This window comes from Sciurus carolinensis, chromosome 18 (assembly GCF_902686445.1).
Source record: "Sciurus carolinensis chromosome 18, mSciCar1.2, whole genome shotgun sequence".
Lineage (NCBI taxonomy): Eukaryota > Metazoa > Chordata > Mammalia > Rodentia > Sciuridae > Sciurus > Sciurus carolinensis.
The window spans coordinates 10,659,476-10,673,837 of NC_062230.1; the positions used below are offsets into that span (position 1 = coordinate 10,659,476).

The following is a 14,362-nucleotide window of genomic DNA, read 5'->3' on the forward strand; positions in this document are numbered from 1 at the left end:
GTCTGGTGATCCTTGGCTTACGCTTCAGGTCAAGGTTGGGAAGGGAGCACTTGGTGACACTAGGGCAGCAAGTCCCTTCTTGCCATCTGCCCTTAGGAAGTGCAGGAATTGCATTTTGAGGCAAATCTGGTAGCACTAGGGTACTCTTATGGCGTTTGTCCCCTTCTCCCAGCAGGGGAATTAACTGTGGGTTTCCCCAAACTTGAGAGACATGACTGATAGCTTGGGGCCTCTGAGCAAGGTCTCCAGAGATCAGATTTCTCTGGCATATTCTCCCTGAATGTCCAGGGAGTAGAATGAGAAAACGCTGAGGAAGGTCAGTTCCTTTCCTCAACTGCTGGTGCCCAGACCCCACCCTCTGCCAGAGAGCAAAGGGCCAGATTTTTCCAACCTCACAGAAAATCCCATGGATTGGGCCTGCTCTTCACATGTGCTCAGTTCCTAGGAACCTGGTTGGTGAGCCAGTTAGCACATCTTTCCTACTCGGGGAATTTTTTTTTTTTTGGTACCAGGGACTGAACGCAGGAGTGCTTAACCACTGAGCCACATCCCCATCCCTTTTTTATATTTTATTTAGAATCAGAATCTCACTAAGTTGCTTAGGGGCTTAGGGCCTTGCTAAGTGGCTGAGGCTGGCTTTGGACCTGCGATACTCCTGCCTTAGCCTCTTTTTTTTTTTGGGTGCTGGGGATCGAACCCAGGGCCTTGTGCTTACAAGGCAAGCACTCTACCGACTGAGCTATCTCCCCAGCCCCGCTGCCTTAACCTCTTGAGCCAGTGGGGATTTTAGGCCTGCACCATGCCCAGCTGGGAATTGTTCTTGAGCCCATCAGTTTTTCTTGTCTCTTTTCCCCATCCTTGTGGGTTTATGCTTTTCAGAAAAAAACCTCAATGATCATTTTCTTGGGTATCAGATGGGTGAAACTGGACGCTTGTGCAGTCTTCAGTATTTAGCCAGAATGCCCAGAAAACATTAAGACTTCATTTTTGTTGTTTACAGCAGACAATGTTTAAAACATGACTGCTGTAAAACAATTCAGTAAAGTAAACCTACCTGGAAATGCTACTCATGGTGTATAAGTACTTTATTTTTTAAACTTCTGAACCCCGTGGCTGACCTCAGAGCCAGAATAATACATGAGAATCAAACAATCCACTCTTGCTGTTTAAACACCCAGGTGGTGTAAACAGCACCTGGGTGATAGGCTGAGGGAGCAGGAGTGTGGCCTTCGCTTACCTCTTGACCTGGCTCCTGTCTTCATTCGAAGATGGGAGCTCAGGGCTGCCCTTAGTACCCTGAGATATGGAAAAACAAACTAGACCTGTCATTCCAAGTTGAGAGTCACCTAAGTGGTGGTAGGACAAGACCCTGAGGAGGGAGGCTGCAGTCCACTTAGGGTCTTCAAATGCTGTTGGATTCCTGCCCTTCTGGGGCAGTTCTTAAGTGACATGGCTTCTCCACGTTGCTATCTTGGGAGTCCCTTAGTCTTGTCACTCTTCCCTGACTCCTGATCCTGCTATTAGGATCAAAAGTACCAACAGACTGTTCAGTCATTTTGAAGCTCAATGAATTGAGTACCCATCGGATTCCCATCAGCGTGCATCCAGTGTGCTGGCATGGAAGTTATTTGCGCATTAAGTCAGTTTAAGAACTAACATGAGTCCACTATTCTGGGGCCATTCCAGTACACCTGATTAGAGCACATCCGTATTAGAGACCCCTCGTCCTGGACAGGAGAGACAGGCTGCTCTGTCGGCCACCATGCTGTCCAAGGCTCTCATCAGGATGTCTGGCATGTGGTCTGTCAGCATCTTTGGGCCTATGAGTATTTTGCTGAATTCTGCTTCATGTGACCATCTTGCCCTATACCGAGCAGCAGCCCAGCAGCCAAACCTTGAACAAAAAAGAAAACACCAGCTAGTGAGGTCCCTTGAGTGTGGTCTCCAGCACGTGCTTTCTTTCCTGTGGGGGGAGTGCACAGACCCGCACACCATCACACTCACCTCCCTGAGGTGCCCTCTTCCTCCAGGTGGATGATCCTGCCAGGTGGGTATAGAGGCGGGTACTTGGGTGGGGAGTCCAGTGGGGAGTCGCTGGAGAAGCTGTATGCTGGGGACCAGTGTGTCAGCAGACTCTGCTCCCCCAGAAGAGGCTGTGTCAGGTCTCCCTGGTCACCCCCATCCAGTTCGGTTGGAAAGTTATCAGGGTTCCCTCCAAACAGTTCGTACCAGCAGCCTTGTAGCAAGATCTTGTACTGAGGGTGAGAGCCAAGACAGAACGCTGGAGGCCACACAGGACTGCTTAGGTTCAGGAAGTCCTCTCGCCCAAACCACAGGTAAGGAGTGTTGGCGCCTCTTGGGTGATGAAGCCAACGTGCTTGCAGCAATATTTAAAAACTAAATCATGCGTATTGATGAAAAAACTACTTTTTTTTTTTTCTTTTTTTTTGGTGGTGCTGGAGATGGGACCCTAGGGACCTTTTGCCTTAATTATTTTCAGGAAATTCTGCAAATTAGTTTTACTCTATGCTTAAAGATACTAGATACTAGTTCTTTTTTCTTTTCTTTTTTTCTTTTTCTCCCCTTCTTTTCTCAGGGTTGTGGGGAGCTAAAGATTGACCCCAGGGCCTTGCACATGCTCTTCCACTGAGCTATACCCCCAGCCTTTAGAAGTTACCTTCTAAGAAATCTTGAGGGGACAGCTGATAAGAGGAAAATTTTAATTTGTTTTTTCCTGATTAGCAACAAGCACCAAAAAAAAGTTGAAGTTAAAGAAGTGAAGACAGGTGGATGGTTGTGGCTCAGTGGTAGAGCACTTGCCTGGCACGTGCGGGCACTGGGTTCCATCCTCAGCATCGTATGTTAATAAATAAAATGAAGCTATGTGTCCATCTACAACTAACAAAATATTTAAAAACAAGAAGTGAAGACACCTCTGCTCTGTGGCCTGTGATGGTGACGGCTGCCTTGGCTGTTCCTCAGGCCACATCTGCTGAGAACACGGACTGCACGTGGGCCTGCGGGCATCAAATGGGTGACTGGAGGGGATGGAAACACTCGGCATCTCTGCCTTCACCTCGTGTCTGTCTCCTTTGCTGCCTTAACCTTTGGGTCAGACTCTACTTGGCTCTGCATTTAGACATGTTGATCCTTTTTTGTGTGTGTGGTGCTGGGGATCGAACCCAGGGACTTACCGACTGAGCTATCTCCCCAGCCCATGTTGATCGTTTTGAGAAATGTTTTGTTGAACTATAAGGTTGGCTTGACCTGAATTGCCTAGTGTCTGTGTCTGTCTGTCTGTCTGTCTCCCTACTTGAAGGCTAAAGACACATACCAGCTGCCATGACCAGAAATATCAGACCATAAAAGAACAAAAAGAGATGGCACCCGAGTGTCTGAAAGATCTCAACCTAATCTCAGAAAAGACATGTGTATGCCTCCCCTTTATTAGCTATCTCTCTCCATCATGAATCCTAGCTGAATCTGTAATCCCGCAACCCTCTGAAGTGGAGAACCTGATTCGTGAGCAAAGCTCCCTCTTCTTCATTCTTTGGCTACTGAATAAAGACTTCTGTCAAAAAAAGAAAAAAGAGGGCTGGGGGATATAGCTGAGGTGGTAGAGTGCCTGCCTTGAATGTACAAGTTCCTGGGTTCAATTCCCAGTACCACCACCAAAAAAGAAAGAAGAAAAAAAAAGGGCGGGGGGGGGGGGAGATCATCTGTAATTCAATTATCCCATTAAGATCACATTTTGGATGTTGGTATATATTTTTCAAAAGTTTTGTCAAAACCTAACCATACGTCTATAAATATCTCCTTGTTGCTTCTGTCTGCTCATATCTCATGATGTCCTCTCCTCTAAATTTATGTATTGCCATACTAGGGACTGAACCCAGGGGCACTCTACCACTGAGCTACACCCCAGCCCTTTTGATTAATTTTATTTTGAGACAGGGCTGAGTTGCCCAGGCCGGCCTCAAACTTGCAATCCTCCCGTCTCAGCCTTCTGAGATGCTGGGATTACAGGCGTGTGCCTGTTTTAGCAGTGCTGAGGGTCCAGCCCAGGGCTGATGCATGCTAGGTAAGTGCACTATGCTCCCAGCCTCTATCACTGTTTACAACTGCATGATATCCACAACGTGGACATACCAGTGCCTCTTAAAATATGATTTAGCAGCCTTATTTTCTAAGCGAGGGACAATATAATCAAAAGCACCAGAATAATCACAAATAGGACTAGGAAGTCTGGCAAAAGGCAAATCGCTTAGCTGGAACAGGATTATTCTGTTACAGTACTTTGTAACTGGCACTTTGAGGACCTGCTTTAGCTATTTGCTTTCTTGGGTATCACAGAGTCCTAGACAAAAATCTGTTCCAAGGGCAGAAGGGGAATTTCAAGCAATGGCGTTAAGTGCCCTCCCCAAGGCTATGGATTCAGACAGCCCCTCAACTCCATACAACTTCTCCCTGAGGATCCTCAACACTGGCACCCAGGTTACCTTAGGCTTATTACAGTGAGCAATCACTCGCAAGATCCTTTTCTTCAGATCTTCCAAGTTGGTCACACTTAACCTGTTTAGCAAAAGATGAGATTGAGGCTCAGTACTAAGTATTTTCAGCTACTCCAACCCACCGACCAACCACCCGTCACACTCACCTGGGAATCACATCCTTTCCCAGGACAAGTGACACAATGAAATCCTTGGAGTACTCGTAAAGAGATTTGCTGAAATTTTAAATGAGACACTAAGTCAGTCTTCTGCAGTTTCAGAGAGAATCAAGCAACACGGCCAGGTCAGTGGGAGGCTGGTGTAGCCGTTCTCTGTCTTCAGAGGGGAGGAGAAATGTCTCGAGGCTTCAGCCAGAGCAACTTGCCAGATTCTATTAGAGCCACAACAGCCATTCAACAGACTCCACAGCAAAACATCAAACTGGATTCAGAGAGCAGACCAGGTGTATACGTTTACCCTTTGGCCCTGCCACTCCACCTAGCAGAAGCTACCTAAGATACACTGGCAAGAAGGTCAGAAGACAGAGGCACAAAGCTATTCGTCCCAGTGCTACGTGAAGGGCAGAGGGGGACACCAAATGTCTGTCGACAAAGAATTGGGTTCAGCCCACAACTGTCCACATGAGTCCTCTACTGCTGGTAGACGGTTCTGTACTGTTACGGTAAGCTCAGAATATACTGCTGAAGTCCAAAGGAATAAAAACGAAGCAAAGACCAGGTACAGTAAGCTGCCCTTACGAAGAGAAAAGGGCTGGGGTGTGGCTCAGTGGCAGAGCACTTGCCTAACGTGTGAGGCACTGGGTTTGGTCCTCAGCAATAAATAATTTTATTTATTATTTATAATATTTATTGTTATAAATAATAAATAAAGAGGAAGTTGAAGAAGATATGCTTGATATAATCAAAAAAAGAGAAGACTACAAATACATATGATGATAATGAAAAGTAAAAAATCAGAAATGGAATGGAAGAAAGGATGTTTTTGAGGAAACAGGATGGAAACTGAATTTCTCTGAATATTTGCTTTGTAGGGTTGTCTTTGGAACCATGTTAATATTTTACTAACATAATTAACATAATTAGAAAATAATCGACTAACACCACAAGTAATCTCTAAAACCAAAAGCCAAATGAAATACATGAGCCAATTATTTCAAGTGACTTGAAACACCTGTAATTTGGTTGTACATCCCTAGTAGGAAGAGATCCTAAGAACAAAATAAACTGCAAGGAACTCTTGAGCTACTTCTAGTACTTGCACTACTGGATGTGACATTAGTGTTACTATTCTGAATCCTTGATCTGTGTATTTTTACACACATGGGGAGCAGGGTTTGAGAAAAAACATTTCTTGCCTCTTTCTGCTGAAAGGAACCACAACTGACCCTGTGGTAATGAGCACCCCAGTGTCTACATTATAGTCCCATTTCCCACAATGGGAATTGATACTCCTTGGAGTATGGCTGATTCCAGATATGAACAGAGAAAAAAACTTAAGGCCCTTTCAAGCCCAGAACTTGAGAAGATTTTGTTTTATGAGAAAGCAAGAAAACTTAGCAGACAACTGGGGTTGTGTCAAAGGCTGGAGAAACCTTTCTGAAGGGACTCCCCATGGCCACAGCCAGGACGACTCACAAGTTGACAGGTGAAGGAGTCGACGTTGCTGGAGACTGCTTCCCAACGTGCTAGGTGGAAAGATCCCAGCATGTATGCGTCTCTCCTGAACTTCCTGTATGAACTATGTACCTCAACCTCAAAGTAACCAATACTTGCAGATAAGATTTTTATAGGTAATTTTCAACTAATTAACGTAGAAGGAATGACAGAAGCAGGCTTATCACCATTTCACAACCTCCAATAAAAACCAAATCTCAGTAATGATCATCAGGGCTAACGTCAGAGAGACAGACACAGTGTGGCTGCAGAGGTGGGAAAATAGGAAGCACATACCCCCTATGATGTCATATGGACAGAAAGTGCACCCTGCATCTGATCAAATCCTTAGGTACCATTTTCAAAGAACTACAACCAACCTAGTCCAGACAGACATGCTCAATGAAACCACGGATATCAATGAAATATTGGACAAGTTCTCAGAACACATGACCTGGTTTCTTCAAGAAATACAGAAAAGTAAAAAGAAGAGAGGGAAAAATCTGTATGTTAAAAGACCGTTACAAGGCAAATCCACCATATTCAATGTGAGAACCTTGTTTTGGATCCTAATGCAGATAAACCAATTTTAGGAGATAGATGGAAAAATGTGATTAATTACTAGATATTAAGAAATTATTTTAAAAAATTTAAGCTGGGTGCAGCAGAGTGTGCCTGCAATCCCAGTTACTCAGAAGACTGAGGCAGCAGGATCATAAGTCAGAGGCTAGCCTGGGCAACTTGGTGAGACCCCATCTCAAAAATAAAAAGGGCTGGGGGCACTGGGGTTGTGGCTCAGTGGTGGAGCACTGGCCTAGCACACGGGAGGCACTGGGTTTGATCCTCAGCACCACACAGAAAAATAAGTAAAATAAAGGTATTGTGTCCATCTACAACTAAAAAAAAAAAGACTGGGGATGTAGCTCAGTAGAGTACCCTGGTTCAATGCCCAGTACTCACCCCCCACCAACAAACAAACAAAAACACCCAAACAAACAAAAACCAACCAAGCCCTTTATCTTTTTGTTTAAGAGTTTTGTAGTTATATTATAGTTACACATAGTAGTTGGTTTTATCCCAACAAACTCATATATGCATGGAAATCAATCTCAGCTCATGATCCCCTCTTTTCCTCCCCCTAAGCCCTTTATCTTTTAGATACATTAGGTATTTACAGATAAAATGACATGCTGTCTCAGGGTTACTTCCAAGTTAACTCAGCTGTTGGGGACATGTGGGAAGTGGGGCGAAGGAACATGAAATGATTAGCCATATGTTGAACAATTATTGAAGCCAATTAAGTAGAGGCTTACCCAACGTACTCTTGCTACATCAATTTTTGGGATGAGGTTTCAGGCCCATCTTAAACTCCTAGGCTCAGGTGATCTTCCCCTGCCTCAGCCTACTGGCAGCTGGGACAAGAGGCATATACCACTGCACCCAGCTGTACTCCCTACTCTGAGTTTTGTATTTTATTGAAAATTTTTTATTTAGGGGCTGAGGTGTAGCTCAGTGGTAGAGCACTTGCCTACCACATGCTAGGCCTGGGTTCCATCCCCAAGCACTGGGGTGGGCAGGGGAGGACCTTTTATCTCTTCACTTTTCTGTATTTTCCCAATTTTCTATAACAGGTACAAGGTTCTTTTTTTGTCCTCTTATTTTTTTTATTCTTATTTTGTCTCTTTTCAAAACTGTGGTACAATTTAAAAAAAAATAATCAGGGTGAAAGGTTATAGGTACTATCCAATCAGTATGCTGAATCAGCAAAGAAGAATAGTTTTCAAATTCATAAAAATGCCATTACTTATTTGTCCAAACCCCACAGAATGTACACATCCAAAAGAATCCCTAATGCAAATTACAGGTACTAGGTGATAGAGATTTGTCAATGTAGGCTCATCACAAGTGACAGGTGACAGCTCTGGGGGGGCGGGGTGCTGACAGCGGGGGAGACTTGCAAGTGTGGGGCAGGGTGTGGGGGAGACAGGGACTCTCTGTACTTTTGCTCAGTTCTGCTGTGAGTCCCCAGAAGTAGTCTCTCACAAAGCGAATCTTAGAATTATATCATTTAGGAAATCAGAGCCACAGTCAGATCTAAGAAAGGCTGTGGATAATCCTTCTTCAACTACACAGTGCTTCAAAACAACCTTCTCTCCAGAACGAGAAGCTATAATAAGGAAGCTAGAAATAAAAGGTGGGTGGAGCTGGGCATGGTGGCACAGGCCTGTGATCCCAGCAGCTCAGGAGGCTGAGGTGGGAGGACCACAAGTTCAAAGTCAGCCTCAGCAATCTAGTGAGGCCCTAAGCAACGTAGTGAGACCCTGCCTCTAAATAAAAAATAAAAAAGGGCTGGAGGGGATGGAGAGGTGGCTCAGTGATTAAGCACCCCTGGGTTAAGACGCGTGGACCACAGGGCTTGTGGGTGGCACCGTTACGCACAGGACAGCATGGCATACCTTAACAGCCCCCGGGGCGGGGAAAAGGCATACGCCCGGACTTGCGGGTAGGCGCTCCGGAGCATGATGGCCAACAGGGCAGCAGCCCCGGCACCCAGGCTGTGCCCCACGACAACCAGCCGGTATTCCTAGAGGACGAAGAGCAGAGTGAGCAAGAGCGAAGAACAGCGACAGCTGGGGGCAGGAGGAGGAGAAAACAAACAGAATCTCACAGGAGCGACGCTGAACGCTTGGCTCAAAATCCCATCGTTGATGAGTCGTCGGTAAATGTATCTGGCGGCCTGAGAAATCCCCTGAAAGACAGGCAGGTCAGTGGGACTCGAAGACAGGACCTCACAACAGGTACTCACTGTCGATGCCAATCACCTCCCCAAACAGGACGCCACCTGGGGGCCCAGAGGCCCTCCTGTCCTCTGCTCCTTCCTGGCACCTGGTCTGGGCCCTGGCATGAAACAGGTGCTCACTACTTATTGAAGAGGACAAAGGGACGACCCCAGGAGTGTCCTTCCCCATCTCCACACACACTTCTGCAGCCTCTGCTGTGGCTACGCAGTGCTTTGCGTACACTGCAGTTTATTTCGGCCGAGTTCCTATGGTTCATCAGATTTTGATTATAAATGACTGATCTCTTTGAACAATGTTAAAGCATACAATACAGTTATTTTTTATTTTTGGTACTGGGGACTGAACTCAGGGGTGCTTAACAGTGCACTGAGCCACATCCCTGGTTCTTTTCATTTTGAGACAGGGTTTTACTAAATTGCTGAGATTGGCCTTGAACCTGAGACTCCTGCCTCAGCCTCCTGGGTCTCTGGGATTACAGGCATGCGTTACCACGTCTAGTCACCATACAGTTCTTAACCGATGACACTAACTAAGCATCCCTGACTCTGCAAAGATATAAAAAAAGAAAGAAAGAAAAAAAAGTCCATCAAAAGTGAGTTCTAGGGAGTTGAGGTTTGGGTTTAACCTCAAAAATAAAATTTAAAACTTTCTAACAAGCACAGCTGTTCCACATCACAGGCTCCTTTGAGTTATGCAGTTCCAACAGAGGAGACTACCCAGCTGGCCGGTCTACTTGTGGAGAGCCTCCTCACGACAGTTTCTCTGCCAGGCCCCAGACAAGCAGCCTTGCCCTGTCCTGTGTGGCTTGCAGTGTAGACGAGGAGGTCAGGGGATCTGTGACAAGACGGGAGCCTGTGATCGTCTCTAAAACAGCTGCACACTAAGGTTGAGTAATTCACCATTTGTGCGAGCAGGACGCTGAGCCCGGTACCACACAGGATGGGTCAGTCGGAAGGCTCTACACTCTGCCCGTTCAGACAGGAGGGCTTGACTTCACCCCCCACAGGACAGCTATCATCAAAAGCCTGCAAAAACAAGTGCTGCCGAGGATGCGGAGGAAATGAGACTCTAAGCCCAGCTCCTGCCTGCCGTGCGCTCTGCTCCAGGCAGTGCTTCCTAGGCAGCTGTTCTGCTGCCCGTTCTCACAATCGGAGTTAGAGAACGCGGCCCGCAGTGGCCGCAGGGATGTCCCTGGCACACAGGAATGGGGGCAATGCCCGGGCGGCTCTTGGACGCAGGGGGCTGGGCTCTGATCACATGGGCAGTGTCAGAGCCAAGAGCGCAAACAGGCTGGGGCAGCGCTGGAGAGGCTAACTGGTCTGGGGCACGGGCTCACGGTCACAGGAAGCCCTTTTCTGAACACAGCCCACCAGCCCTGAAGGAGCCCCAAAAGTTCTTTTGTGTTTACAGTTTATGTGTTTAAAGTTCTCCTTTTTTTTTTTGGGTGCTGGGGATTGAACCCAAGGCCTTGTGCTTACAAGGCAAGCACTCTACCGTCTGAGCTGTATCCCCAAGTCCCGAAAGTTCTCCTTCTTCATACACATAACCATAGTTAAACTGGAGTCTTTTGTGAATTGATGCACAAAAAGACAACTAAAGGTTTAAGGCAAAACTTCCCCTGGGAGTGTAGCTCAGTGGTGGAATGCTTGCCCAGCAGGCTGGAGGCCCTGGGTTCCACGCGCAGGACCACAGTCACAGTTTTTAAAATGACCAGGACAGAAGCAGTACCTGTTTATACAAAGTATACAAAAGCAAAGTCAAGCCATCACCTTCCCCTGATGGCCCGAGCTCCCCACCCCCAAGAAGCAGTCGCTGCGACCTGTGGAAGTGAGTCATTCCAACTTTCTCTAAATGTTAACAAACTCTGCTCTGCAATGTCGTTAGTCATCAGGGAAATGCCAACCAAAACCACAGTGAGATGCCACTTCACACCCCCCACAGGACAGCTATCATCAAAAGCCTGCAAATAACAAGTGCTGCCGAGGATGCAGAGAAAATGAAACTCTCAAACACAGGATCCTGGCGGGAAGGTAAAATGGCGCAGCCGCTGTGGAAATCAGTTTGGGGCTTCCTCACAGTTACACACAGACTCACCACACGACCCAGCAACTGCACCTAGGTACAAACCCCAAGGATTTAAATGACAGGAGGAACTTGAACACTCATGCTCACAGCGCACTAGTCAAACCCCTCCTGTGTCCACTGGTGACAAGTGGGGAGACAAGCGTGCCATGTCCCTACAATGCACTATTGTGAAGACTGAAGAAGAGTGAAATGTCAGTGCGTCCTAATGTGGACAAACCCGAAAACACTAATTAGGGAAAGAAGTCAATTGCGAAAGGACGAATGCTGGATGATTCCACCTATATGAAGTTCCTAGAACACACAAATCCAAAGAGACAAGGCAGAATAGAGGTTCCCAGGGCTGTGGAGGGGGCGGTTAGGGTTTCATGGGGACAGAGTTTAGTTGGGGATGATAAAAAATCCTGGGTAGAGATAATGGTGATGGGTACACAGCACTGTGCAAACATTTAATGTCACTGAATTGTACACTTAAAACCGTTAAAGTTAGCCAGGTGCAGTGACCATGCCTGTAATCCCAGCAGCTTGGGAGGCTGAGGCAGGAGGATCACAAGCTCAAAGCCAGTCTCAGCAACTCAGCAAAGCCCTTTATAAAAAGTAAAAAAAGGGCTGGGGATATGGCTCAGTGGCAAAGTGCCTCAGTACCAAAATCATAAAACAAATGGTTAAAATAACAAATATTATGTGTATTTCACTACCACTAAAGAAAATTAAAAATGAAACCCTCGTAAGCACCGCTTAACAAACCCAAGGCTGTGCTCCGGCTGGGTGTTTCTTTGTCCCATCAGGTGATGCTCACGTGCCCAACCCCATAGCACAGTGAGAAACGGGGACCCTGGCCCCTGCCGCATCCGCGTCCGCAGAGCTTGTGAAGCGGGGCGGCGCTGGGGCACCCCTGCGCCTGGGCGGGGCCTTCCCGGCAGCTCTGCTCCGCACGGCAGCTTCTCGCCACGACGTGCGCTTTCCGAGGGAAGGAGAGCCAAAGCTCGGGCTCACACGCCCAGTGTGACGTGCCGGTAACTGTGTGGCTTCAGAAAGATCCTCGGCCTACACCCGCCGCCCGCAGGCCTGGTGTGGGCACCCACACAGTGAGAACACGCGCTTGCTGCGCGTGGCAGCTGCCAGGGGGTGACTGTCACTCTGTTACCCCCACTGACCTTGTGTGCCACACAGTCCTGCACCTCAGCCTCCAGGTGGAGGCTCTCACTCTCCGCAGACAGATCGGTGAGGATGTCCTGTAAAAAAAGGCAGACAGGAGAAGTGGCAGCCGGTGGTGGGCACCCACGCCCTCTGAGGGACAGCAGGTGGCAATCTCCTGGTCAGGTTGATGAGAAGGGACCCTGGGAGGCCTCAGCTCAGCAGAGACGCCCACGTGAGTCAGGCAGGTCCTGAGGCCTTAAGGGCAGCAGCTTGGGACCAGGCATGAACCTGAAGGGGACGTGGGTGCATCCAAGACACACCTCCCCCAACTGTGCCCAGTCAAGGACCCTCACCGCATGGAGCCCATATCAGGGTTTTGAAAAAGCACTGCGCCTGTCCTGAGGCCCAGTCCAGAGCTCACTGAACTGTAAGAGAGGAACGGGCCCACGGACCACTGCCAGAGTCAGGCTGGCCGCAGGAGGGAGCAGGACCCCGGGCAGGGCAGGTCCTGAGGAGATGGGGCCAAGGAAAAGACTGAGGCAGCAGGGAAGAGCCTGTCCTCAACGAGGGGTGGCCCGCTAGGGGCAAAGGCACGGCCCCAGCACCAGGCCGCCCCTGGGCCCCAGAGGCCGCGAGCCAGGGTGGGGCTCCACACCTGCACTGTGAAGAGCCCCGCAGGTGACTGGCATGGGCTTCATACTAAAAGCAGCAGGAAACATGGGCGGTTTCTGAAAAGGACGGGAAAGGACAGACTGGGAAGATGAGGGCCTGGACAGGGGCGGAGCTGGGAGACCCTCCACTGCAGGAAGAGGACTGGACAGATGAGGGCTGTGTGTGGAGGAGGAGGACACGGCCAGAGGCCTGGGCCAGAACTGGGCAGTGGGCAGCGAAAGCAAGGACAACGTCGCTGTTTCTTCAGTACCAACTGGGGGTGCTGGCAGAATGAAGGTAAAGGAGTCCTGAGGAAGCACAGGCCTGGGAGGAGCATGGTTCAGGGGACCCAGACGGCCTCCAAGATGCAAGTATGGGGTCCTGGGAACCGGGGGCGGGGGGCACCCAGAGCTGGTCCAAAGCAGAAGAGGGGAGAGCACAAGCTATGGAGTCTCTGTACATTTTCTGGGTCAGCAGAGAAGTATGAGGAAGTGAGAAAGGAGCAGTCAAGGAGGAAGCAGAAAGCACACCAGAGAAACAGGGAAGAAGCGCCTCTCGGGATGGGGAACTCGAGGGGGCCACTGGGCAGGGGGAGACCAAGGAGAGACCAAGGTCTGCTGCTGCAGAAGAGCCGGCTGCAGGCCTGGCAAGAGGCTTGGCCCAGTAAGGAACAGAAGAGGAACTTGGGAAGCATCACATGACTTTCAACAGCAAGACTCAACTTGTCCTCTCTGGCTAGGGGCACAGATTTGAGGGGATGGTCCCCTGGGTTTGGGGTCCTAGTCACATACTCAGGTAAGTTTCAGGAAGAGAACTAAACAGGTGCCCCCCTCAGACGCCCTCCAGTTGGGAGGATGACCCTGCTGGCATCTCTGCTCCTGACCCTTGTCAGTTAAAGGAACAAGCTCACCCATGTTTTGCAAAGGGGATATTTCACAATCCTGAATCTGCTTCCACATTTCTGTCAAGGTGCCTTCCTGTGTCTTTGCTGTTGCCTAACAATGTTTTTCTCGATTTCAGCACTGGTAGCCTGTGATCTGCACTCCGTGCTCCCAGCACAGTCCCCAGCTCTAATTTGTCAGGGTCCAGTGTTACCTGGAGAGACATGGTCCCTCTCACAGCGACCACGATGGACTCCTTCCTGTGGTCCAGAGCCACTAAGAAGGGCAGCTCGTATACCTGAAAGGATGAGAAACGTACGTGAGGCCTAAATAATGGAAACACGCAGCTAATGATAAGAAGCTAGACCATGCCTGTGTCCCTTGTGATCAGCACAAAGAAACCCTGAGGAAACACATCTCCCTCCTCATCCTCTCCAGCCAGGGCTCCACTTTGACACTATACACCAAAGACCTTCATTACACACACGACCTGCATGCCCAGTGGTTTTCTTTCTTAGCCTCTCTCACCCCGCCAGCAGGTCAAATCTACTGTGCTGCTACCTGGTGGGTTTAAGCCTCACTCTACCTCCCTCAGGTGGGTCCTGGCACCACTGATTGATCACTTGATGGATAAATAAGTCCTG

General features: G+C 48.6%; 1 protein-coding gene across 1 annotated transcript in view; it reads right to left on the bottom strand.

Annotated features, from left to right (window-relative positions):
• Window positions 1–1,067: 1,067 nt before the first annotated feature.
• Window positions 1,068–14,362, bottom strand: part of Daglb (diacylglycerol lipase beta) — a 28,009-nt gene continuing 14,714 nt past the window's right edge. The window contains exons 8-15 of the mRNA XM_047534122.1: window positions 13,933–14,016; window positions 12,204–12,281; window positions 8,832–8,912; window positions 8,620–8,747; window positions 4,658–4,726; window positions 4,500–4,572; window positions 2,005–2,255; window positions 1,068–1,894 (exon numbers count right to left, since the gene is read on the bottom strand). Of these exons, the coding sequence (XP_047390078.1) occupies window positions 1,696–1,894; window positions 2,005–2,255; window positions 4,500–4,572; window positions 4,658–4,726; window positions 8,620–8,747; window positions 8,832–8,912; window positions 12,204–12,281; window positions 13,933–14,016 (963 nt within the window). The 3' untranslated portion in view covers window positions 1,068–1,695. The remainder of the gene's footprint in view (window positions 1,895–2,004; window positions 2,256–4,499; window positions 4,573–4,657; window positions 4,727–8,619; window positions 8,748–8,831; window positions 8,913–12,203; window positions 12,282–13,932; window positions 14,017–14,362) is intronic.